Source organism: Musa acuminata, chromosome BXJ2-9, assembly GCF_036884655.1.
Source record: "Musa acuminata AAA Group cultivar baxijiao chromosome BXJ2-9, Cavendish_Baxijiao_AAA, whole genome shotgun sequence".
NCBI lineage: Eukaryota > Viridiplantae > Streptophyta > Magnoliopsida > Zingiberales > Musaceae > Musa > Musa acuminata.
In genome coordinates this window covers 45,140,838-45,167,789 of record NC_088346.1, presented here as the reverse complement: position 1 = coordinate 45,167,789, position 26,952 = coordinate 45,140,838, and the positions used below count along the sequence as shown (strand labels likewise).

The 26,952-nt window shown below is 40.7% G+C and overlaps 4 protein-coding genes across 6 annotated transcripts; 2 read left to right on the top strand and 2 right to left on the bottom strand.

Annotated features, from left to right (window-relative positions):
* Positions 1-3,991: 3,991 nt before the first annotated feature.
* Positions 3,992-8,099, top strand: LOC135623598 (cytochrome b6-f complex iron-sulfur subunit, chloroplastic-like). The gene is made up of 5 exons (XM_065126744.1): positions 3,992-4,150; positions 4,223-4,464; positions 5,245-5,362; positions 7,063-7,245; positions 7,824-8,099. The coding sequence occupies exons 1-5, from the start codon at positions 4,109-4,111 to the stop codon at positions 7,923-7,925; spliced, it is 687 nt and encodes a 228-aa protein (XP_064982816.1). The 5' UTR covers positions 3,992-4,108; the 3' UTR covers positions 7,926-8,099.
* A 590-nt stretch (positions 8,100-8,689) lies between these two features.
* Positions 8,690-16,457, top strand: LOC135623595 (E3 ubiquitin-protein ligase JMJ24-like). Of its 3 annotated transcripts, none has more exons than XM_065126742.1 (7): positions 8,690-9,323; positions 9,423-9,559; positions 13,269-13,377; positions 13,539-13,587; positions 13,661-13,721; positions 14,037-14,534; positions 15,068-16,457. In XM_065126742.1, exons 1-7 carry the CDS (start codon positions 8,802-8,804, stop codon positions 15,153-15,155), a joined length of 1,464 nt encoding a protein of 487 aa, XP_064982814.1. In that variant the 5' UTR covers positions 8,690-8,801; the 3' UTR covers positions 15,156-16,457. The 3 variants fall into 3 exon arrangements, with proteins under 3 accessions (XP_064982814.1, XP_064982812.1, XP_064982813.1); XM_065126740.1 differs by having other exon boundaries at positions 8,692-9,323; positions 13,455-13,587; positions 15,068-16,452; XM_065126741.1 differs by lacking the exon at positions 15,068-16,457 and having other exon boundaries at positions 8,693-9,323; positions 13,455-13,587; positions 14,037-14,884.
* Positions 16,458-16,525: 68 nt separating this feature from the next.
* On the bottom strand, positions 16,526-18,442 carry LOC103998869 (uncharacterized GPI-anchored protein At4g28100). The gene is made up of 2 exons (XM_009420476.3): positions 17,219-18,442; positions 16,526-17,068 (listed from the first exon to the last, which is right to left on the bottom strand). Exons 1-2 carry the CDS (start codon positions 17,870-17,872, stop codon positions 16,673-16,675), a joined length of 1,050 nt encoding a protein of 349 aa, XP_009418751.2. The 5' UTR covers positions 17,873-18,442; the 3' UTR covers positions 16,526-16,672.
* Positions 18,443-24,632: 6,190 nt separating this feature from the next.
* LOC135623597 (transcription factor MYB41-like) lies at positions 24,633-26,113 on the bottom strand. The gene is made up of 3 exons (XM_065126743.1): positions 25,878-26,113; positions 25,666-25,795; positions 24,633-25,575 (listed from the first exon to the last, which is right to left on the bottom strand). The coding sequence occupies exons 1-3, from the start codon at positions 26,008-26,010 to the stop codon at positions 24,894-24,896; spliced, it is 945 nt and encodes a 314-aa protein (XP_064982815.1). The 5' UTR covers positions 26,011-26,113; the 3' UTR covers positions 24,633-24,893.
* Between the last annotated feature and the right edge of the window lie 839 nt (positions 26,114-26,952).

Sequence of the window (26,952 nt, the reverse complement as noted above, 5' to 3'; positions counted from 1 at the left end):
CTGTGACAGGCGAACAGGTGTCGCTGCCTTACGGGGGCGAAGAAGTGGGGACGGCGGGGGCCGCAGGCGCAGTGGCAGCAGCGGCGCAGAGCAGCTGCAGCCGCAGAAGAAACAGAACAGAGTATTCGGTCTGACGCCTGTATTGTTCGACTTTGATCGCTCTTCTCTCTCTCTCTCTATAGTTGGACGCGGAGGTGCTCAACTGCAAGCAAATCACTGCAGGATGTTGGACGCGGAGGTGCTCAACAGGCAAAGAGATCCTCTCGCATGAGAGCAACCTCTTATTTCATTTTTGGACAGTGTAAACCATCCCTGAACGCTAAGCTTCGTTCTCCCCGAGAGCCCTGCAACATAGATTAAGCTAATGCCCAACCAAATCTACCTAGGAGTTTATGCTCATCTAACGCAAGTCGCCTGTAGTTGAGCTGAAGCTAATTGCTCCTCTAATCAATTCGAGTATATGATTGCTTGTATTGGATTAAATGGACAGTAGCTGAGAACAGAGGAAGGACAGAGGAGGCCTCATGGATGCGTCCTCTTCCTCATTCAGGCAAGCCACTGCCTGCTGTTTCGCTCACAGAGCTCTGATGGCCAGCCATCCCATGTGAGAGTGCCCCATGAACGGAGAAGGAAACGTTTGCGTCTCCTGTGCTGCCACAAAGCAGCATTTGCCAGCTATCTCGCCATGTCCTTTGAGGCAGAACACAAGGAAGGAGTGCGTCGAGTCCTCCTTTAATAGGCCCTCCACCACTTGGCCTGTATCGAAAAGAAGAAAGGTCCCAAACATGGGTTGCACTGTTCATTCCAGTCTACGAAATCCCAGGGAAAGTAATGTCTTCTTCTTCCTTCTTGAAGAACTGAGCGACTGAAGCAGCAACCAGATAGATATAGCTTGGCATGTACCCTTTTCCATGGCGAGGCTGGTGGGAAGCCCATGTGAGGGGCTCGGAATCCTGCACAGAGGAACATGTCGAGATGATTGTGGGGGATGAAGAACTGTCAGATTTGAATGCTGCTTGGTCCCTCGGAGGCCACCAAAGCCAGAAACCATTTCGTTTCATGCCAAGGACTTGACTCTGCCCATCTCTCTCTCGCTCTCTCTCACTCTCTCTCTTTCTCTCTCTCTCTACAGGTCACACAAGCTTTTGGGATGTTAAAGAAGATGCATTTATGTATATGTCATGTTGCTTTCTTGGTTCCAGATATGATAGCAGATCCTATGATCCTATCATTTAATGGTGATCGTTGTGAAATTAAAGGGGGCTAATTACAGAGTACACGTAGCTACTTTTTACGTTTCAAATTCTATATTTTAAAAATTTATATTGATATTTTTATAATTATAAAAATAAAATATCTAAGGTTATTTATCTTAATTTCATCAATTTTACCGATGAAAAGATAAAAATAAAGAACAAAGATAATTTTAATTTTTTCAATCGGTATTGATGACGTGGACGGTGACAGACAACGATGTCATTAGGGGGCCGCAGTAGCTATTATGGACGAGAGCAACTACATAGAGGTCAACACAAATATTGTGCGATGTTACTTGTATCTATGTCGGTATTAACGTAGTTGTCGATAGACGTCGCTTAACATCTACTTCGGTGGTCCTTTCGTCACTTGTTAATTACGTCGATATTGATGTAAATACAGAGTGGCATCACTTGTTAATTACGTCGACGCCAACATAGATATCGAGTCATTACTCGATAATTGCATCGATATTGATGCAAATGCAAAGTGATGAAATAATCACTCAACAATTATATCGACGTCAATGTAGATGCATAGTAGCTCTCCTCATCCAAAATAGTCACCCGTGCCTCTAACAATGCCTTTATCCATTATCACTAATTAGAATATTAAGATTATCATTTTGTTCTTTATTTTTATATTTTTATTAGAAAATTTGATAATGTTAAGATAAATGAACGTAGATATTTCAGTTTCATACTATAGGGATATTAATATAATTTTTTAAATTATAAGGATAAGAATATTAAAAATAGTTAACTATATGACATAATCTATAATTAGCCCAAATTAAAGGTGTAAATAATCATAGTCAACTAAATAGTGCGACAAATGTTGTCTATAATTACCTCCAGAAATAAAATCTACTACCATTAGCAAATGAGCTTCTTTCTTCTTCTTGGCATTGTGGCATGATTTGATACGGACGTTAGAAGCAGGTCGATAGAGATTGTTTAATGTACCGAAAGCAATATCAATAACTTAAACCTGAATGAGCAGTGTTATGAGGATTTTAAGAATGAAAGATGTGAATTTTGTTAGGAATATAAAACAATAAAACATGTAGATATAAGCTTATAAAAAAAAATTAAGGTAATATTTGTAGAGGAGAGAAAATTTTAATGACAAATAAATAATTGACCGAATCAATATATATAATATAATATAATATAATATAATATTTACGTGATTCCATATTTTCTTCATGTGTTTCGAAAAGATTTCAAATCAAGAGTGTTAAAATATAAAAAAATATAGTTATCTATCTTTTGAGTTAATCAAAACTCAAATCTAACAAATTTTAAATTTTTTTATTAATCTCTTTGAATTAATTAAAAAAATATTCGTGAGTACTTATAATATTTTTTTACTATACATATCAAGACCCTTAGATACATGAGATATTTATGTAACATCGATTTCAATTTATACTATTTATTTACATTCGAGTTTCTTTTTTTTAATAATCTATAATTTAGTTTATTAAAAAAAAATCATCAACCCTAACAAAATTAGTGTGGAAGATGCAGCGACTTAATAATATATTATATGTCTTTTTTGCTTTAATTATGTGTCTATGTAGTTTTTTTTTTTTATGTGGGCCTTCGAATTCATTAGAGGTTTCTCATGGCAAATTGTGGCAGATAAGATGGCAAAGCTTAAGGTTGGAACGATGGGGGCTAATTAAAAATTATCTCTTATAGTTAATTATCTTAAATATTTTGATCATTATACTTTAAAAAATTATATTGATATCTTTATAATTATAAAAGTGAAATATCTAGGTCTATTTATTCTAACGACATTGGTTTTATCAATACGTTCTAACTAATAGTGAAAAACGACAATCGATGTCGTGGAGAAGGACAATGGTAGCGAGAGATAAGGATCACTCTACATCTACGTCGATGTAGTTTCCGAGTGATGAAAAAGGCCATCGATGTAGATGTCTAGTGGCATCGTCCTGTATCTACATTAGTGTCAATACAATTATCAAGTGACGCTACTTAGCATCTACATCAGCAGCTATTTCGTCTCTTGACAGCTGTATCAATGTTGATACAAATAAAGAACGGTAAAAGAGCCAATGATGTAGATGCATAGCGGTATCACCTCTCGTCATCGCTCTTCTCAGCTACATTAATCACCTACAACCATCAATAACATCATTAAAATTATCTTTTTACTTTTTATTTATATATTTTTATTAATAAAATCGATATTGTTATAGGGACACTAATATAATTTACTTTTTAAATTTCTAATAGATGGATTTAGATGTTTTACTTTCATAATTATAAAATATTAATATAATTTATAATTTTTAAAAAATATAAAACTTAAAAAATATTAAAAGTAATTAATTTTTTGAAGTATAGATGAGTGAATCATGATGACATGGAGGCCATTCCTATTAGTAAGTTTGATTAAAGATTTAATCTTTATTTTTTAAAGTGATATTTAGTTAGATTATTTTTATATTTTAATTTATTTATTTTTATTAATAATTAATGGTTCGAATCGGAACTGAAACGGTCCGAACCGGAACCGGAATCGGCGGTTCCGGTTCGGCTCAAAATCGGGTCGATTCGAGTCCGGTTTCTGTTTGCTTAAGCCGGTTCACGAACCGCGGTCAGTCGTACCAGTGTTGGATCGATATCATACACAATAGAATGTGGTTTAGGCGGGTCTCCAAGTGCAATCCAAACATGTGGCTGAGTGAGACCAATGGCTTCCCATCAACCAAATCACCCAACCCTATCGTCTTCCTCTTGCTTGCAGATAAGAAGGATGTGAATCGACCTGTTTCCAGGCGCCCTTGGAGGGAAGAAGCTGCACTCCTGCCCCCATGGCCTCTACCACTCTCTCAACCGCTGCCGCCCCATCTCAGGTGAGCAATTGTTTGTTCTCGAGCGCTGGTCCAGAAGTCTAAGATCAAGTTGTTGTCGCGTTATTATTGCAGCTCTCTTCCGGTAAAAATGGCATCTTTTCGCCATCCCGAGCTCTTCTGAGCAGGCCCGCCAGAGGGCTGGGCTTGGGGAAGGAGAGGAGCGGGAAGATCACCTGTCAGGCGACGAGCATCCCCGCCGACAGGGTGCCGGACATGGGAAAGAGGCAGCTGTTGAACCTTCTTCTTCTTGGAACCTTGTCGCTGCCCACCGCGGGCATGCTGATTCCCTATACGTACTTCTTTGTGCCACCCGGGTAAACATTGTACACCTTGTTTGCTTTCGCTTGGAAATTAGCAGCAGCATAGTTCATTTTCTCATTTCTGTTCTTGGCATGGTTAGTACTGTTTACGGACCCTGCTTACTTCCATTGTTTGCGTTGATGATTGAAAATTGATTGAAATTAGCCCAGATATTTTCGTGTAATTTGAGTTACTGAATGTGAAAGGTGTTAAAAATTGCTCTGCATCATCACTCGAGATGCATTCGTTCGACCATTGAAAATTCTGCAGCATATTTCCCTGTAAGTGCACATTCCTATCAACTTTCACTGTTATAAACTTGTTTATCCTGGAGCCTGCAGATCGTGTCTAATTCTCTCGAAACCATTTCTTTTCTTTGTCCGGGTTGATTTTTTGTCTGTATGGACGGTGTATGCAAATAAGCATGAAAGTAAATTGAAAATTATTTAGAGTAAGTCTTACCAAAGGAAGATAATGCAAAGAGTTGGATTTTATTTTCTCGGAAGCTTCAAGTTTCAAATGCTTTGAGTGATTTTCCGAGAAGAGATTGGATAAATTTTGTTTACTTTTATTATCATTTTGCTTAATGTTCCTTTGTTTATAAGTTAGATCTTGTCCAGCATGTAACTAGCCGCATATGGAAACTGAGAGAGCTAAGCGTCTATAAGTTGAGAAAGGAAATGTTGTGTCATATTTCACTGCTCAAAAATAAGTAATCATTCAGTTTCGTAGCTCACTTATTCTATTTTTGTTATTTTGTCGTGGATACTTATGTTTTGTGGAACATGTTACAGTTCAGGTGGTGCTGGAGGTGGAACCGTTGCAAAAGATGCACTTGGAAATGATGTTACTCTAGATGGATGGCTTAAGACTCATGGTCCTGGTGATAGAACACTTACCCAGGGTTTAAAGGTACATTTTTCTATTTGCAATGCTAAATTAAAAGTGCTCTTTGAGATATCTATCATTTTCTGTAGTTGATTCATGTCTCTGACATTAGTGTGGTTGGATATGAAGGATAATTAAATCTAGATGAGTCAAACTTGACACATCTGTGAAGAATTTTTCAAATTCCTAATCTTGCTTATAGTTTGGAGATATAATTAAACTTGGGACCTGTTGGATAGACAAAGATGTTCCACGTTGCAGCACTAGACATGGCTGAAACTCTTTTCTGTTCTCTGTGGCTTACTTGAAAAATAAAGTAGATTCCCTGGAAATCTATAAAAATAGCCAGAATGATTAGAAGTATCTATTTGTTAAGATCATAGCTGCCCTATGATCATCTGGATTGTTTCTATGTGTCAGTCAAAAAATAAATGACAAATTTACATGTTAAAATTGGTGGTTGACAACTTTCATGTGTCTATGATTTTTCATTGTTATTCTCTGCATCTTGGTTAGTCCCCAGTGCTACGCTTTCAATCATAAGTTGGTCATGTTTTCTTGTAGAATATGGAGAATTTGTTTTATGTTGTAATTAGAAAATAAAGTATAAATAGTATCAGAAGTGTATTTTGTTTGGGTGGGCACAGCATCACATATACAAATATTTGAGAACCAATCTCAAACAATAGATGACAGGAGCTTCCGTGAACTTTGTATATGCATGCTGCTTGTGACCTCATGATATGAATGCATAACATTCTTCAGCATGAAATAAGAATGACTTTTTTTCAAGAGCAGGTCCCATGTTTTTGCATTTGTAATGATTTCAATCACCTTGTTAGTCTTTCGACATGGCAGCAGCTATGATAACGTATTAGAATTTAATGTTCTTGGTTGAGTTTTCTAGTGTTAAGATATTAGCACTTGCGTATCTTTTGTGTATTATTGATTTATATGGATAGAGTGGAACATGTATGTAAAAGACATGTTTATGATCAGCTTGATTATGCAACAAAGAGATCATGTTAAACTTTATGATGGACTTGGGAATATAATGATTTGTTTTTGTCTCTGAACTGCTGCCTTACAAGCTCATTTTCTTAAAAGTGCTTACATAAAACTGTTGCAAGCCAGAAGTGATTAATGATCAAATACTTAGCTAGCGAAGAAGCTGTTTGTCATGCAAGGTCCCGTAAACAAAATTCATCCTCTCGTCATGAGACAGTGCAAGTGGTTGCAAACAAAGAGAGTTCCCTGGAAAGATAAATGAATCACATATATGAAACTTGAAGGCAAACGTAATACTTGGCAACAAACTTAGTTCAAGCAACTTTAGTTCAATCTTGGTTATCTTTGTGATGACAACATTTTTGGGAATGTTTCTTTTGTTTCCATTAGCTTCAAAACTTAGTTCAAGACAAAATTCCTTTTTGGCCATGTTTTTCTTGGCGCCTTCTATTATGGATTTTAGGTTGTTTTCGAGTTCCTTTCTATCATCTTGCGTATGGCTCCTTGATATCACTCATCATGTGTATCACATGGTTCATCTGCTTCTAGACTTTTGTCATTGTTTTAGTTACAAGCATCCAGGATTTCTATATGCTGTGAGGTAAAGATACATTGATAGTTATGATAATCAAGTTATAAATTGAGCATCTATGGATAGCTTTTGCGAGATAAATTTATAGTTCTGCAAATAAGTTATGGTGCCTCAATTTTTTCAGGGAGACCCTACGTATCTTGTTGTGGAGAATGACAAAACTCTTGCAACCTATGGCATTAATGCTGTCTGCACCCACCTGGGTTGTGTTGTCCCATGGAATGCTGCTGAGAAAAAATTTATCTGCCCATGTCATGGATCCCAGTACAACAACCAAGGGAGAGTTGTGAGGGGACCTGCACCTTTGGTGAGCCTCTTTTCCTCTCTATTGTTTCGTTAAATTTCCATCGATTTGTGTTGGGCTGAAAATTGAATTGGACACTGATCAGATATTGGCATATCCCTTATATACATATTTTTCGCTTGAAGAAAAGGATCACAGAGATGGACAGTGAAGAGATACTAAAACTAATAACCTAGTTTTTCTTTGTTATGTAATGTTCTTATATGAATAGGAAAATTCATGTTGAATACTAGATATACATTGCATATATAATCTGATATATGAGAAATGTTGAAGGCACTGAGCCAATGCCATCAACATACTAATTCTTGAATAGAGAAGCTTCAAAGCAAATTAGATAAGAAAAGGAGGAATTAGAAAGAGGTTCCATCATGCCTAGATAAGCTTGCAGTAAACTAACTTGTTTTTGTTTAGATTCAGTTAGTTATTATTTGTAGTCTTACTCCTTCCAGAGATAAAGATGACTACTGTTTGACTTGCATTGATTAGTTCTCTGCTGTTTCTTTAAATCATAGTTTGCCTTTTGCCACTTTCTTTTAAGATGCATCAATTATATACTGACACGATCGCAAAAATGGCAGTCATTGGCTTTGGCCCATGTCGACATCGATGATGGGAAGGTTGTATTTGTACCCTGGGTGGAAACAGATTTCAGAACTGGGGAAGATCCATGGTGGGCTTAAGATGCTTTCCTTGAGCAACACTTCGAACACAGCTTCTTATACCATATCTCAAGGCTTCTTCATCCCACCTTCATCTGATCTTGTACTATGAACATCCCAAAATGCTATAAGAACTCCTATGGAGAATGGCCATGTTCCGTTCATCATTGCAAACAGCCTTGTTTTCTTCTTGGATGGATGTATGTCAGTAATTTTTGTTCTTCTTCTTCTTCTTCTTCTTCTTCTTATTGTGTTCTTGAGGTTGTATCCATTTATAGTAGCTTGGAGTACAGAATAATACATTCTGATACTGAGCAAGACGGACCGTCAAATACACGTGATTGTGAATACGACTTCGGTGGGGCCAGCGGGAAGGCATTACCAAAGGCTTGTTTCCGAGTCGTAACTGTCACGGAGTCGAGGGTGGGTGTGTCCGTGTCGGGTACCACAAAATCCTGGGAAAAGCCCTGTAGACTTCGTTTATGACATATATACCCTTTGTATTAGATGTCCCTTTAAATAAAAACCCCTCCGGTTTTAACTCGGCTTTAATTCTATTAAGCTTTTTATATGCGTATTAGAACCATTAATAAGCTACAAATACGTATTGGCAAGAAGATGATAAAGCCAGTAGTTAATATATTTGAGATATTGGAGGGGAAAAAAAGAAAAATACAGAAAAAATAATTATATTATGTCCGCTATAGTTTGTAGGGATATAGATGTAATTGTGCTCTTTGTTTTCAAGAAGGAAAGAAAGAAAGAAAGAAAGAAAGAAAAAGAGAGAAATATGAACAGCTTCCGATGCGGTCGTCTCGCTCGCTCTCTCTCTTTCTCTACGGCACTCGTTTCTAGAAACGCCGCTCGGACTTCGCAGGGGTTTTGGATTCCGCCACAATGCCGAGGCCGCGGCGGCTCCACGACGACTCCGACGCAATCCCCGGTGAGGGCCTCCGATGCCGGAGGACGGACGGCCGCAAATGGCGCTGCTCCATGCGCGCCATGGACGGCGTCACCTTCTGCGAGCACCACTACAACTTGACCCGCCGTAACTTGGCCAAGCACAAGGGCGGGCCCACCGCCGCGCAAGAATCCGATTGGGAGTCGCCGGAGCCGCCCGATGCTCCGGCGAGGAAGCGCACCAGGAAGGGGGCTTCCCCGACCGAGGAGACGATCACGGCCGCGCTGAAGCGGCGGATGGATCGGAAGGGGGAGAGGGAAGAGAGGCGGAGGGGGGAGGCCCGGACGACGAGGGTTCTTCCTAATGGGTTGATGACCATCGCGTCGTCTCCGGTGGGTGGTCCCGGCAATGAGGGCTCCCCTTTGGATCGGAAGCTAGGGTTTGATGAGGACTGCTCGCTCACCAGGCGGTGCATTCGATCCAAGAACGCGGAGCCGATTCCCGTGGGCCCATTAAAGGTATAACGATTTTGGTTCCGTGCCATTTCTTTTGATTCTTGAACCTTTCTTGCGATCCATTTTCTGATGGTAACTCCAGTACACTTCTATTGGTTGTAGAAATTAACTTGTGGAAAGGGTTTGGGGAGGGGGAGAAAGTGGATATGCCACAGATGTGGGGAGAAGAAGGTGGCAAGGATGGTTCGATGTTTAAGTTGCAGGAAGAGGTTCTTCTGCTCTCGCTGCATAAAGAAACAGTTAACTTCCTTTTGCTCTTCTTTTTAAAGATTCTTGAAAGCAAGATTAATTTATTTTGTAGCTAATGTTCGTCAAATGCCTTTTTCATTTGTCTAGTTTTCTTTATTAAATCGAAGATGCAAGTCTTTTGGGGATAACTGTGATCTCTGTATAAGTTGAAATTTTCCAGATATATGAAGAGATCTTGTTCTCATTCGATAAGTTAAAAAAAATCGAAGCAAAGTATATAACAAAGGTTGCTTTAATTTTATATGATATTATGATGACTTCCTCTGAGCGATACCTTCCAACACAATGTTAATCATTTAAACTTGTTTATCTTGACTTCCACAATGTAATACTCACCAATTTAATGGTAAGAACTTAAATTTATTTAGGCTCTAGAAATCTCAAGTAATATCATTTAGGGACCAAAGCTGATTTATCAAGATCAATGTTATTTCCTCCGGGAATAGGATCATGGCTAGAAGGTAGATCCATGATAGAATTTTTGTTGCCGAAGAGACAAGAAATGCTGTGTGTTTCACTTAGTAAGTGCATCATTATGAAGATTCATGCAAAGAAGCTTCGGTAATCATTTGTCAGTCTTTTTTTGCTTTTATTTTGAAAAATAGGTAATCTATAATAGTTTGTGAGATTGATCACTGTGATTATCAATTCTGTTGCATTCTTATTTGGTTAATGACGACGAGTGTAAATGTCTTGTGGTCAAAGGAAAATTTGACAAAATGATCCCCTCTCTCTCCTCAAAAGTTGTTTCTTGGCTTCTGTGTGTTTCGCCCATATGTTATGATCATACCAGAAATGATTAAAATAGATTTTTATGTATTAATAGTGAGAGATATTAGTCATCTCTTATATTCTGGAGCATAAATAAGCTTTTGAGGGATCATGCAGGAATACTAGGGAGTTCTTAAAGTAAATTTTATTGCATGATAACTAATAATCTTTTTCAAACTTCAAAAGACTTCTTTCTTCTGATATTGGTATCTGTCTTCAGCAACATATTTGTCATACATTGAACCATTCGATAACAAAAATGCTGTAGCATACTTGTCTTATATCCATCTTTTTGTTTTTTTTTTTCTTTCTTTTTTTTCAGAGGTGGGCTTGACTTTATAGGTTTTTTGCAAACTTAGCCCAGTGAGGCTAATTTCATGACTTGAAACTTTGGTCACTTAGATTACAAAAGAGCAACATTATTGTGATGTTAATGCCCACCCTCTTTGCTTATGCATTACTAATCTATCAAGATAATTGATTCTTTATAATACTGTGAACTGGCCAAAACATTTTCGCAAGTTTACTACCAAACTCAAATTTTTTCCAATTGTGAGAATTCGAAGATAAAATTCACCACTTATTTGTATTATTTGCAAACCGAGTGATCAAGGCTTGTGTCAAGAGAACACTATTTGTTTATAGGGTAAGGTTGCATACGTTGACTCCCCCCTTGGCTATCCTTTTTTTACCTAGTTGTACTTTTAAATTTGTGATGATGTGCTTGCAAAAGAAGATTTGTTTCAAGAGATAAAAGCTTTGCAGTTTGGAGATGGTTCTTTTAGATTTATTGATGAAGTCAATGTGAAGTTTTAGTTTGAAAGGAAGACTTCTATTAAGGCACTGCAAGTTTCATGGAAGGATGCACTTGGCTTACTACTTCCATCTGAAGTTCTTCGATGAAATTTGTTTTCTGGAAGGAACACACATCAAGTTTTACCATAGATTTAGGGTTAACTTGATTCAGTTCATGTTCTAGAACAATGAATTGATTAGGTTTGATTTTGTCAAATTACTTGGTCATTTCAGTTACATTTTTGGTGTCAATTGAGCTAGACCTTGGATCCTCTATAATTTGATTAGCAGGTCCAACCAAGAGACATGGTTGGTGTTTTAGGATGCATTATTTAGAAAGAAAACAGCTTTACAAATATATGTGAACGAAATTGAATATCTTAAATAACTAATATTATCCATTTATTGTTCTCCTTTAAGAATTCAGATTCAAGGGTTTGGATGTATGTTACAACAACATAGGGAATATTTTTTTCACTGGTTCATGTTCATTGCTATGAAGCAAGGGCACCTAAAAAATATCTGTTGTATCTTTGTCAAACACCAATGCTTAATGAATACTTGTCGATTCATATAGGGTACTTAGAAATATATTGCACTCTTGTACATTCTATGTTTATTTATACTAAATATGTAACACGTATTTTATCTATATAAGACTTCAGGACATGGAAAGTTTTGCATTTACTTGGATATATGACCAAGGATTGGTAATGCCAATATTGGCATGTATTATCATGGTTGAAAATCTACCATGATGGAGGTGGCACACGGTATATGCAATGCTGAATATGAGTAGACCCTTTTTTTGGCCTATGGTGATCAATACAGCATAGAATTTTGCCAGTTCAAAATGGAATCTACATGCTCTATGAGACAATCTTTGTTCATGACTTTTGTATTATGTTTCATGTTTTTCTGTAAACTTTTGCCACTCGTACGAATGGTTGTTATAGTTCTTCTAGATTCATCATATGATCATTATTGATTGTATAAATTATACAAACTAAAAATTCTAGAAACATATAAAAGAAATATACATTGCAGCTTGTTATTCTTGTATAATAATATGCATGTATTTGTTTTTGTCCTAATTTCATAATAGTTTCTGGGCCCATGTGTCCATACCCTTTCACGTCTGCTTATATGCTTTATTGGTTTTATTTTGTTTTCTATATTTAGTGCTTTAATAGATTAAGGGTACTTGAAATCAAGTCCTTAATTTGTGGGGATCGTATGGATTAAAGGTGAATTCTGATATTTGATTTAAATCTGACAGAAAGAGGCTGTAGGCCCTCATTATTGTTCTCTCTCTCTCCTCTTTCTTATTTGTTGTTCTTTTATGGCCCCTTAAAACGTCTTTTTTTTCTCTAATATATATGTTTGCTATCCTGTGGTTGAATCTACAGCTATAACTGAAAGACAAGACTGTTCTGGTTATATTCTCGTGTTTTAAAATCCGTAACAGGTGAAACCTCTTTTAAGTAGCGATTACAGCTGTCATAGGTAGAGTTAAATGTGGTGAATGAGATGGAAATTAAAGCAAGTTGTAGTAGATATAATGTTGTAGATTTTGTGCTTTTGAATTAAAGGATTCTTCCTTTTCCATCAAATAATTTTTTCTTAATTTGCACTCTCACTAATTATAACTTAAATGTGCCAAGGCTTATTATACATTTAAATGCCATTATGCTTAGCTATTTTTATCTTTGCTTATTCCAATACATCTGCATGGTAGCAATTTTTTTTTTTTTTGTTGTAGGGCCGGTGTTGTCAATGCCCTTTGAAGTGATCTGAACTCTGAAGGATGTCAAACATATGCACACCATAAATTTTTAAGTTTGCCTTGGTTTTACTTGACCAAGGCTGTTGATTGTTTCAGCTAATGTGGTTGCAAAGATTCTGGTATTAGGACACATCTCTGAAGCACACATGTAGTGTAATTTCTAGCTGTTGTGGTAGTTGTGTTTCATCCACCATCTCAACAGAATAGTTGATGCAAGTCACCTATCATTTTGGTATACTAATCCAACTCAAACATCTAGAGGTCCAGGAATTTTGGATTCTATACCTATCAGATTTTTAAGACTACTATTTGCTATTTAATATATCAAGGCATCTGATGCTGTTTAGGTACTCTGAGATGTCTGAAGTGGAGGTCAAGATCGCCTGTCCTGTTTGTCGTGGGTGTTGTGATTGTAAGACATGTTCTCATATCGGAGCTAAAGATGGTGGATGTAAGGTTGGTCTCTTCTCTAATTTTTTTACATTCTCATGGGGGAAAATTTTATGAGCAGTTTTGGGTTTTTTTATCTTCAGGAACTTGCACATGATCACAAGAAGTTTAATGAAATCGAGCATGCTTATAACTTGATTTCTCACCTTCTCCCATTGCTGAAGCAGATCTATCAAAAGCAGTTAAATGAGCTGGAATTTGAGGTTCCAGACCAAGGTTAGTAAGGAATCAGTATCTGTGTTTCATCCTTCCTGAGTTGGCTACTTTTGATGTATTACTTCTTTCCTAGGGAGAAGATTTTCTGGCATTCAACTTCAAGTCAATCAGGCTCAGAACGAGCTTGTTAAATGGTATGTGTATATTCTGAAAGCATAGATCGATAGATATTCCATTTCCATTTATATGTCACCGACAATATACATAGTAAATGATTACTGTTATTTTGGCCACAAAATTTTTTTAGGCTAAAGGCTGATTACCATCCAAAATCTTAGATGGACATTTCATTGGTTTTTGTCATTTTTCTTTTAGGATATTTTTTGTTAATATAGTTCGTGTTGCAATTAGATAAACATGCCTAAAATTTTGCTGGGGGATGGACTTAAATTGTGGTCAAATTACACCTGAATGTGTCTCATGCAGTCTCTGCTTTTTTTTGGTACCAGCAATTGCTGCAGGACTTCACTTGTTGATTTTCACAGAAGCTGCTCAAAATGTTCTTATAGACTTTGCTTAAGTTGTTGTAGAAAGATACCGAAAGGAAGCTTTCCTCAGACGACTTCAACTGATGCCTTCAACTATGGTGAGAGTAATAAAGCACATAAGCGTGTTGCTAAGGAACTTAATGGGATGAAGCGGATACTCTCCACTGGTATGCGACCTGACAACTCATATTTATCCATGGTACCTGAAAGCAAAGAGAACAGTGAGAGCAGCATTTTGTGCCCACCCAAGGAGTTTGGTGGATGTGGTGATGGTCTTCTAAATCTAGTTTTCACCGTGCCATTTAATTGGTCTAATGATCTGGGTAGATCTGCAGAAGAAGTTGCTTTTAGTAACTTTGGTTCTCACAGTTTACATGCTTATCCTCATCGTACATCTTCAGTCCCTGAAAACCAGAAGATTGGGCAATTCAGTATAAGTTTGCAAGAAGCCATGGATAGGTAAGAGATTTTATGATGATTATGGGTTTCTGTCCAATCTGTACGGAGGAATGCCTCAAGCATTTCTATGAGAACAAAAAAAAAAATTTCTTAGTTATCCTATTTATTGAATGTATTTAAGATGACCGAGAGACCAACTTATAATGGTTTCCTAGTATAATTTAGTTCCAGTGATGCTACGAAGCTGCAAACCTCGGATTGGCATTAGATAAGTTATCGAGTCTTGAGGTCCTTGTAATAGATGAGCATTTTAAAGTAATTTTACCTAACCTCTTCTTTTAGCCTTTTGAGCAAAGTGTAGCTTCTCTGGATTGGGTAGTCAAACATCATATAGATATATGATTTCTTAATTTAGCTTCATTTGCCATGACAGTTGCCATTTTGGTATTCCTCATGCATTATTCATCTTGACTACCTGAATTTTCAATTTCATATATCCATATTTAGTTTCATTGTAGGGACATTTTTTCTTTAGGTAAGTAGTATGCGTATGCTATTACTGTGTTCTCCATCCAGACTTTTCTTTCATTCAGGAAAAATATAGTTCGAGAACTGTTTTATTTATGCCCACACTTACGTCGACCCAGAATCAACATATATGAGGTATGTTATCGCCATTGATGATCTCTAATACTACAAGTGTAACTCATCATTTTGTCTATTTTTTAATAACGCAATCAAGTTTAAAAGTTTTAACTAGAAATCTACAGGGACGTGCAAATATGTTCTTGGAGATACTGAAGTATATATATTGTTCTAAGTTAGCTCCAGTTTTTGGGGAGTTGGAACAAATGTTCATTGTTGGCTTTTGTGTTTGGTGCTGACTTTAAACGTCTACTTTTGATAACACCACTTGATCCTTTACATTGGTCTGTTTCAGACAGATTTAGGAAAGAAATTCTGGCTCTTTTGCATTGTTTGTGTATCATTAGCATCTGTTGCAAGCACAAATCTTATGGTGCGCGTACTGTCTTTCTTCTGTATTCTAAAAGCTTGAGTATTCTTTAGACATCCTTATGCTCATTAGACATTCATTGGGTGCCATTTTTAATCCATTTCATGTTAACTGCATGGTTATTATTAGTGTTGATGCTTCAGCTGCTGCCTCTTAAGGGAACTAACAGTTTGGAGCTCTTTGCATTTCCTGCCTGCCTGGATACATCGCATGTTCCATTTTTTTCTTTTTTTACTTAATGGTATATTTCTAGATGCTTGATTTTTTTTGGGGGGGAAATTTCTTGATTGTTTTTTTGGATTTTTTACTTAATGATTTTTATTTTTATTTTTTGGGAATATTGGATTCTTGTTCCACCCATTATTACATAATGCAAGGAACAAAAGTTTCTTGGTAGTCTCCTGCTTGTGCATATCAGAAATTAATTCTTTGCTATGTAGGGAAGATATCATGAAGTCCTATGTAGTTTATTTGTTTTACAAAGTAATATTTAAATGCACAAAATTTTGAACCATTCTAAAAGGAAATTTCTTGATTGTTCATTTTATATATAGCATCAACTGGGCATATTTCTTGATTGGTAGTCAACTAATTGATCTTTTGAGTCCCTAAAATTAAGTTGCTAAGATATATTATAATTGTGTTTCATGTCTTCTGGTATGATAAGAAATGACATGCAGTTTGATTATATGGATGCCTTCCACTTTGATTATAATCTTTCATCTTGACTGAGAACAACAGGTTATAACAAAGCCTGTGGCACATATTAATCTTTCATCTTGATTGAGAACAACAGGTTTTGACTGATTGAGTGACTGCCATGCTCCCCACCGGCTTGACGAATGAGAGAAGTTCAGCATGTGTCGCTGCCACCTGACGATTTGAAGCTGCTACATGGTAAGTAATGTATTTTTCTTTTTGTTTTTGTCTTTGTCCTTTTTCCCTCCTTCCCCTGTGACATGGGCTACTTTTTGCCCTACGATATGTGTCTCACCATTTGCAAGCGGCAGAAAAGGAGGAGGAGGAGAAACGATAGTGAGAAAATAGCAATAGGGAGAAGGAAAAGGAACCAACCTAACAAGGCCGGAGGAGCATGCATGCATATACAGCGAGCGAGGGGGTTAACCAAAAACAAAACAAAATTACAGAAGAAAATAAAAAGGGGACACGGAGGTGTTATTGGTTAGAGTAAGGGGAAGGGAAGTGTAGCGAGCAGGACAATAAGCAGGACGAAGGAGGAAAGGGGAAGTGGAAAGGGGAAAGGAGAAGGGGAACGAGAGGAAGAGGAGTCGTCTTCCTCCTCCTGCTGCTGCTGCTGCTGCTGGCTGAGGTGCTGGAATTGGAGGGAGTCGACGGCGAGGGGCATGTCGTCCTGGTCCCGGCTGCATCTGCAATGGGACTCCTCCTCCTCCTCCTGCGCAAGGGGGGCGGCGGCACCGTAGAGAAGTGCACGCAGGACGGCGGATGCGGTGGGGATGAAGGCCGTCCTGTTCCTCGCCAGCAGCCAAGTCAGCCCCATCAGCTGGCAGTCGCGGTCGAACATCCTCGTCGCCCGCTCCCCGCTGCCGTTCCCCTTAAGCTGCGCCACCATTAATGATTGCAATCAGTAGGTTTAGTTAGGACTCCGACTCATTGGTGATGATGATTGCATATCAGATGAAGTTTGCATGGGAAGAAGGGAAGGTGTCACATTTAAGAAGACCCTGAGGGGTAGAATAAGAGGGCAGACCTTCTCGAGGGAGTGGAGACAGCGCGTGCATCCAGCGTAGGACGCATTCCCGCAGTCGTGCTCCAGCTGCTGCAGTGCCGCCGTGGGGGTGGCGTTCCGAGCCGCCACCCCCACGCCGCTGACGTTGAAGGCGGCCGGGCACCGGAGCGATCCGATCTGGTGGAGTCGGATACCGCAGAAGCAGAGCACGGTGTCGCACGTGGCGTTGGGCCGCGGCAGGCGGATGCCGCGCCGCTCCATGGCGCTCTGCAACGAGTCCACGCACTTCTGGTTGTCGTCCGGCATCACCGGCCGGTCCGCGCCGTCCATCCCGTCTTCGGCAGCGGGCGGCGGCCGGACCTCGATGGCGGAGCGGGCGTGCGCGGCGAAGAGCCAGGCCGCGAGCACCGGGCAACAGCGGCCTTGGTCGAGGCCACCGCGGACGCAAGCCTCGCCGACCCCGCCGAAGAGCTCGTCGGAGAGGTCGAGGTGGCACGCGCTCTGGTTGTCCGCGCCGGCCACGGGGAACGCCGGGACCGTCGTGGAGGCGACACCGCCGGCATCGGGTGGCTGCTGCTCGTCGGAGTAGATGTGCGGCGAGACTCCGGCGGCCAAGGCTGCGGCGGCGGACAGAAGGAAGATAGCGAGCAGCAATGAGACAGCGGGCGGTCTCATTCTGGCTCTTCCTGTTCGAGTTCCTATGCTTCTTGTGTGAGAAGCAGGAGAAGAAGATTCTGAGGGAGAGAGAGAGAGAGATTCCCACAGCAGAAGGTGGCGTAGAGGAAGAAGGAAGGCATTATAAGTTGGGGGGAGTAGGGGAAGGGAGAGTAAGCGGTGAGGTTAGGGAGGGAAAGGTGTGTAACTTTGGTTCTACTCTTTTGTTGCCTCTGTGGGCTTAGCTCGACTTGGGGAAGGGGAGAGACATGGGTGCAACGGACGTGCATGTGTGACGGAAGAAAGCCCCACCCCACCATATTTTGAGCTGGAACCCTTGTGATGAGGCGTGGGAAAAGAGGAGGAGAGAGAGAGAGCGAGAGAGAGATGTGTAGCCAAACCTGCCCTTGTTGCTCTTTCCTTGGTCGGACGGCCGAGGCATTAACTTTTCTCGCTTTTCCTATTGGATTTCCGTTGTCTTTTTCCTCTTTCTTTAGTATACAAGGCAGAGCTGAATGTAGTAAGGGTAATGGAACACCGGCAATTGACCTTTCCGTCAACCAGGAAACGAAGGATCTTCTTATAGCTCCTACCTGCCAACATATCGCAAGTTTCAGCAAAAACCGGTGCTTGGGCAGATAATATTGCTTTCGTTGCTACAAAATGTTCCTACCTTGAAACTTTTTTTTCATCTTTGCTTAGTTAAGAATTGACAAAATAAGTCAATTTTTTTAATTAAAAGAATTCCTCTTGTTGCACTCCAAAAAAAAAAAATCATAGAAATTAGCTTTCCCCAACACACTCGCAAAACATGGCATAGCATCGAATGTCATGCGCACCAGGTTACTTAACATCAAAAAAGCATCTCTAAATTAAGAATCGAAGTCTTCATAGGCGAAGATAAGAGGTAAGGGAATGAGAGAAGGTTGAGGCGCTGAGCCATGAGCATGCCCTACCCAAAGCCTGGATTGGGGGACGGGGCTTGCGAAAAGGACGGTGAGTGCGGATACAGTGAGTGGCAGGTGAGTAGAGGACGGTCGAGTACATGGGCGGGCGTAAACCAACCAGCACCAGCACCACCACCACCACCACCAGCAGCAACGGCAGGATGGCATCGCAATGCCAACGAGGAGAAATGAATTCATTTCAAATATATATATATATATATATATTCCTAGGCTCCCTTTCTCGTCCCCAAGGCATTCTTTATCATCGAGACCACAAACTTGACATCCTCCTTTTCTTGACTAAAATAATAATAATAATTATTCTTGGTTTTTCTTTAGTCGGTTGTTGGTTTACAACCAGATCCTTTATTTTCTTTTTCATTTATAGTCAATGTCTAAAACCGTGGGAGCCCTAGAACAAACATGCCAGTTTAATAATATAGGAAAAAGGAAGGTCCTCAATACAATTGGTCTCCGAAGTAATTAATTTACTTACAGTCAGAGCACGATAAGAACTTAAGAGATAATTAAGAGACTAATCGATCGTAGTTAGAATTTTAGATCTAACCAGACTTGAAACTCCAACTTAAACGAGGGTGTCTTGACCGACAGATTTTACCCCCCCGCCAGTGCAACCGATCATGACAAAACCTTTCGTGCTTTTCTACCTAGGCCTTAGGGGGTTCAGGTCAGACCAAGCGGTAGCAGCATGAAAAGACGACCACATCAAATCAAACCTACATGATGAATCCTGCAGCGATGGACCAAAGCAACCCCCGGCCCACTTCTCATCCCGATGTCCTCAGGAAGAATCACTCACTCAACCTCCAGTCATCTCCTTCCAAAGCGATGACCAGGTGATGGTATGGCACAGTCGGGCATTAGGATTTTGGAGCCATCCTATACAGACCCAACCTTCCCCTGGATGAATAGGACGGATGGTACGAGAGACTAGTCCTACAAGGAAACAACATGACATAAAGCAGGACGCTCTGAAAAAGAAACAAGGGCGGGCTTCCACTGACCGCTTCACATGGCGGATGTTGATGTCGTCCCCGCGCACCCTCCCCCCCCCCCCCCAGATAAGCTCTCACCTTGAAGCCACCACCACCACCACCTTGTGTCAGAACCGATACCGATACTTTTTTCGTATTCATTTGTTGTAATCAGCTCCCGGCCGTAAGGACAAGAGACTGGAGTGTGTTGGCAGGGACTAGTAGAAATTTCAAACAACTCACAAGTGACAAACCACCAGTATCTGTTGCTAATCTTGTGTCAAAGCCCACTACACAATCATCCCTGTCGAAAAGCTCGAATCCTATAATCAAGTATGCTGAAAAGCCACTCTCAAGTCCCATGAGGATTTTAGCTTTGCTTTTTTATTTGATTCTCTCTTTGTGAGACTGGCTCATATCATTATCTTATGAGGAGATGTTGGGGGATGTGGTGGTGGTGGTGGTTTCCATTTCCGAGCCGAGCCAAGCTTTTCAAAGGGAAAGGGAGAGGGAGAGGGGGTGATCAGAAAGTGAAAAAGGTAGCTGTGGGTGGGGTGGGTGCGTCTAGTAGAAAAACTGGACCTAGATTATAGTAAAAAAAAGAAAAAGGAAACAAGATTAACACAAGAAAAAGTTTGAGAAAAGTTTCAATCATGCATTAGTGGGGCAAGGGAAAGGAAGATGACATACAAGTCATGCTTGTGCTGAGCTGGAGGGTGGTCTCGGCTATAAACTTTTAGGTTGCATCCAAGGCCTCTTTCTTTTTCTGGTGGGTAGCAGCAGCAGCGGCAGCAGCAGCCTTGGGTTAGTGGGAGCCTGGTAAGGGGGTGTGGTGGCGAAGCACACGGTTCCATAACGCAGCGGTGCATTAAGTCCAAGAAAGAAGGCCGAGCTATGTACAAAGCAGCTCACTGGCAGGGTGCAACTTTACAAGCCATTCATCCACTCAATCATTTTGTCCGGTCGTTGCGGTGTTTCGGTCTGAACCATCCATTAGGTAAGTCGCAATGCCCAGTCCCACGCCAATCATGAACCACCTGATCAAATACCGTGCACAACATGCTCTTTTGAGCTCCAAAAGTAATTCCTAAACTCCCCTCCCCCCACCCCACCCACCCCGGCATTCCCACCGCAGAGCAAGGGACTGGTTGAAGGGATGGTGAATTCCTTCCTCCTTTTGACCATCCCGAGTTTAAGAAGAACAGCTTAAAACTAAAAGGTCTATGTATTCATTGGGCATCGGCAACATGAACACGATGAAGAAATCATGATGAGCCATAAGGATTGAAATCCACTTAACTCTTATCTACTCACAACCCCATCAACTCCAAAATGAGTGCATAAGAAAATACCACCAAAATAAGGACACAACAATTGGGCACATGACACCGCAATAAGAGATCAAGCTGACACTAGTGATCAAAATATCCATCAAGCAAAAAAGGTGGTATGAGATCGAGCTACCCCTACAAATTCTTCATCTTAATCTTCTTAGCACTTACTGAGATCTCTTCAGGAGAGAAGATGTCAAGTCCCTCTTAAGTGGCTATCAACCAAGTTGGTAACGGACCTCACATCGGATCCACTAAGAAATTAAGATCCTGGTCTGGATCTAACATCAGAACTGGAACAGAACCCAACCCAACCCACCCTATAGCTTGATAGAAGATGTAACCTTTTATAACATCACAAAAATGGTTTATCTATATTTCCAACTAAACTATAAACATGCAATCTTTGTGGCATTTTCCTATTAAATTTTCTCATGATATTCTACTTTTCTTCCATGTTTTCACCAATATGTTCCTACATAGTTCCTGAACTTAATCCTTCATAAATTTACTTAATTTTTTGTATAGGGGCTCAACAAGCTTCCATTTGATTATTAATGTGTTATAGTTCTCAATTATATATATAGTTCATGAACTTCATCCTTAGGCCATATGGGTAGGGTCCAGAACCAATTTCTATGACAATGTTCTTGAACTAACTCCAACGTTATGTAGAGAACTACAAGATTACTATCAACGAAAAATCAAATAACATGAAACAAGGGGAAATTTTAAGCAATTGATGTAAGGAGCAACTTTTATATCAAAGCTACGAGCAAGAGCAAGTGAATGACAATCGGTGCTAATTACATATTATCCCTTTCTTGTAGTTAGACCTTTTTAGTATTTTGATCCTATACTTTAAAAATTTATGTTGAAATTTTTATAGTTATGAAACAAAAATATTTAACCCCACTTACCTTAACATCATCAACTTTACCGACAAAATAAATAGATCGAGTTAAAATTATCTTCCACAACATCATCGTCATCGTCATCATCCATCATCGCAATTGAAATTATTATTTTTTCATTGTTTTCGTATCATTCATAAATATATTGTCATGTGTTATATCTTCCGTCAATAAAACCGACGATGTTATGTTAAATGAGATTTAATATTTTATTTTGATAATTATATGAATCTTAAAGTTTAGAAATAAGAATGCTAAAGAGGTCTAACTAAAGGGCTAATATATAATTAGCTTGACAAATATATAATCAACAAGTTTTTGAGCGAGTTTATTAGACTAAGCATTTTAAGCTTCTTATGATATCATATAATGAAATCTAATGCAGTACGGAAATGTGGAAATGTTGGAGTACAGTTCAATGAAAGTTCCTTATAATTTGATGGCTAAGTATATGAACATAATCATGTAAATAGAATGGCACCAAAGTATTTACAATAACAACTAGGTTTGCAATTGCAGTATATATTAAGATCGAGAACAAAGGGGAAAGTAAACCTTATTAGCGAGAGACGAACTCCTTGATGGCGTACTCTGCTTGGATCGGGAAAAAGAAACCCAGCCCTTGAAATGCCAACATCCTGCATGATCAATGAAAGTTTGTTTTCAGTCAAATTAATCACGCCATAATAAATACTACAAATTATCGATCGGTTTCGACACATTTCCGATCAAGATCGCTGTTACAAATTCTTGAACCCTCGACAGCAATCAAGTACAAGAAAGGGTCCGCCAAATTTACCTAAAAAGGGATTGAGTTTTTCTCAAGAACTTGTTAGGAACAAGCAAGCCAAGAACATGTATGATCAACGACGGTTTGCGTTTTGAGTAATCGGACAGAGAATGGAAACGATCGATCTCAACACGTTTCCGATAAGAATCGATGCTAGGAATCGTCGAGATCTAGACAGCAATCGAGTACAAGAAAGGGTTTCGTCCAGGATCGGTTTCGCTCAAGAAGTTGTTAGGAACAAGAAAACCCAGGGCACGTCTGTTCAAGAAAGATTTGCGCTCGAAATTCTCGACCAATCCCAACACATTTCCGATAAGAATCGCTGCTACAAATCGTCAAGCACTCGACACATCAATATTACTCGATAGGAAGAAGAACAAAACCCCAAGTCCCCAAAATCGACAGACACGGAACGAAGAAGCAAAATCTTGAGCGAAGGAATACCTTCCATGGATCGCCAGGATGCGGAACACCAGGACGGCTCATGATCGACCAGCCCCAGAAGAAGAAGCGATCGGAGCCTTGAGAAAGCGATGCCATCAGAGAAGGTGAACCGACGCGATCGATCGAGAGGGATGGGGTTCAAGAAGAACCCCCTTGGTCCCTTTCCCGCCTAAGTTGAGCAGTGACCGTAGATTCCGGTTCAGTGTGATCGGTTCGAGCCAAACCGGGTCGGGATTAGGCCCGATCAAAAGAGATCACAGCGCCGCATACCACCTAATAATTTTGCCTTCGTTCGATGGGGAACAAAGTCAACTCCCTGAGTCAAAGTAGAGCAATTCATTTCACTACAGAAGAGCCCGTCTCGTCCGCCACGTGAAATCCGTGGTGATAAGCCGAAGTGGTCGGCATGACCCGACAACTTTGAACTCGAAGTATTACACACGTGTCTTCTATACTCGATGCAAGTCGGTCATGTGTCCCAAACAAACATCATTGTTGGCCAGGCAATGTGCAACAGAGACGTGCACATGGGACAGCGGCGACTTTTTCCCGAGTTCCGGTGGTCAGCGGAAGGTGGGAACGATGTCATTTTGGGCCGGCCGGTCCGGTTCATTACAACCTTGGGTGGTCAAACGCCGGATCGAATAGCGTAGACTTGGCAAGTTGACGACAGTTCGACACCCCAAAACGGTCGGCCGCTTTGACGTTCACATGATGCGTGGCTGATGCGTGCCAAATTATATCATTCAGATCAATCTTGGATTGAGATATATCGTTCGTATCGAACGATATATTACATTATAGTTAACAAAGATATTTAAGGTATTAAAAAAATTTCATTCAGAAAGATATCTCAAGTGGAAATCAAAAAAGAGGGATTTTTTTAATTCCCCCAAAAATATATGTGATATAAATAAAATAATAGCACGTCGAAACGTGTCGAGCTCCCATCTACTGTGTCACTGGCACGCTAAAGGAATCAGAGCCGGACAGGTTGCATACCACGCGTCGGTGACGGACGGCTTAGATCGGGCGTTGTCATTTGCATCGCTGTCTCTCACGTGCTACATCAATTTGTGAAGGGACCACCACCTTTCCGGTCAGTAGGTACGCACGTGGACGGGTTCACGTGGATCTCATACATTTGTTCACGAGGTCAACACCCAGTTCATCTATCATTGTAGCTTTTCTCCTCATCTTTGTTTTGCCGAGTAATGATCGTTACTGTTGTTGAGTGATTGATTTCTCTACACTTCATTAAGTCCAGTTTGCCAGTTGGATTAGACAGTACTGAGTGTGTGATTAGTCAACGTCGTACGGACAAGGTCTCATGCATGTCTGCTAAATAGGCCTCTTTAGATAAAAGAACCCCTTAATCACCTTGAAATCGTTAATCCACAGTACAAACACAGTAGGAAACCTGGGAGGATTCCTTGTTTTCTCTTCGATCAGAGAAGAACATGGAAAAGAAAGGGAAAAAACAAACAGAGAAAAAGACTTGTGCTTCATGCATGCATCGGCATTTGGGTACAGAACTTGGTGTCTCTTCTTGTTTCTTAGCTCCTCCTTCTTCTTTCTCCTCTTTGCCTTCTGTATTCCGTCTCCCGATCTCTCCTATTCTTCACATGCACATACTCACGCCCAAGAGATCGGGAATCTGGTACTTCAGCCGGTTGCCGTTGGTGTATGTCGATGAGGAGTTCAGGGAGCTTGACGCAGGTGTCGACAAAAGAGAAGTCAGGTTGTAGCCCTGCCCGTCTGTGGAGATCAGATTGGAGGTTTCGGTGACCAGTTGGGTGAAGGATGGGTCCAAACTTTGATAGCCGACGCTCGTCCAGCGATTGGAATCAGCAGTTGGTTGGAACTGGTCCGCACTGGCTTGCATCAGCAGTGCCTCATCAATGAATGGCTCGTTTGGAAGGGTGCAAGTAGATAGCTGTTGAGATGAAAGCCGTAGCTGCTGTTCCTGCAAGGAAGCCAACAGGTATGGTTGTTCTTGGAGTCCTTGACAAAGGATGTTTGAGCTTTGGCGTTGAGACGATAGGAGGTCTGTCGCCATCTTGAGCTGATGGCTGTTGGCGAGGGTTTCGGTGCCTATTAATAACCTAGAAAAGTCGAACTGCGACTCTGGGTTGCACAAGGAGGAGGCAAGAAGCGAAGAGAGGTCAAGGAGATCGAGGCGAGGGGTGTGAGTCACAGGGTCAATTCCCATCCTGAGGAGCCTCTTCCTGATGCACGTATTCCAGTAGTTCTTGATCTCGTTGTCTGTTCTTCCCGGCAAGCAAGCAGCAATCTTCGACCATCTGAAACCCAAAGGAGAAGACGAAGTACGTAAGCAGAGACATTTCTCTGAACTCGTCGCCTAAGCTTAGAGACAATTCACCACCACTTACTTGTTCCCCAGAACGCTATGAAGTTGAATGATTGCTTCTTCCTCTTCAAATGAGAACCTCCCTCTCTTAATGTCCGGCCGCAGGTAGTTCGTCCACCGAAGCCGGCAACTCTTGCCACACCTTGCAAGGCCTGTTCATGCATGACATCAAATGAGCACATTAAGGTGCCAGACACGATTAACTAGGGCGACGTTTGATCTCGACTCCCATACCAGCTTTCTTGGGAAGAGTTCTCCAGCTCCCTTGTCCATGCTTCTGTATGTAGTCGATGAGTTTGCGGTCCTCTTCAGGCGTCCACGGCCCCTTCTTCACTCCAACTTTGTCGCAACAAGATGCTCTCCCCATGGAGAAGAGAAGAAGAAGAGGTCAAGGTGAAGATGAATCACAAAGGAATAGGAGATGAACTGTGGGCATATGGCTTAAATAGAGTGAAACGACAAGGAAAGGCTGAGACGAAGGACGAAAGTCAAATGGATTCGGTACCGGCCATTGTTTATCTCAATGGCGACGTGTCTCCCCCTCTTCCTCTACCTCCTGATTTCTCCAAAGCTTTCGGTGTCTCGACCGAGGGGTAAAAGGGCGACAGCCATAAAGAGAGAGGAAGGGGACCCTTATCCCTTTCCCATTGGTGCTAGCTCACACCGGGTAGTAGTGACACGCAACTGGGTGATGCCATGGAGGAGAAGTGATGGATGGCGCACCTGTGTGATTCGGAGAAGGATGATGAGACCATCGACTCGGTGATTCAGAGGAAGACTACACTCGGAATGGAAGTTAAGTCTCAATCCAAACTAGATTGGAGCCCTCGGTCCACAGTTCTCTCTCTCTCTCTCTCCAGCTTCCACTACTGCGTCCAATGTGTTACACCTCGTGAGGTGCTTCCTCTTGATCATCGCCCTCTGCGTGCATGAGATCTAACTTCGACGGGAAAAGAAACGGCCAAAAAACATTGACTGTCCTCATCTTCAAGCCAATCATTTGCTGCCTGCACAGCACAAAAGAGATGGCAGCAAACCGAAGCCGTCGTCCTCGTTGACAAGCATTGGAGGATGACGTGGCAGACACCTGGGAACGTGTCGCCTTCTCAGCCTTTTACCTCTTGATGACATCAGTCTCGTTGAAATATTTCTTTATCGGAATACGATCTCATAGTATAATCATAACTGAGATCTGCTCACAGGTGTAAATCTTCTTTCAGCCCCTTCCTTTCTTTCCCATTGTGTAAGCAGATTGGGAACACAAGATACTGTTACCACTATAGGCAACGAAAGAGATGGTTTGCTTGCG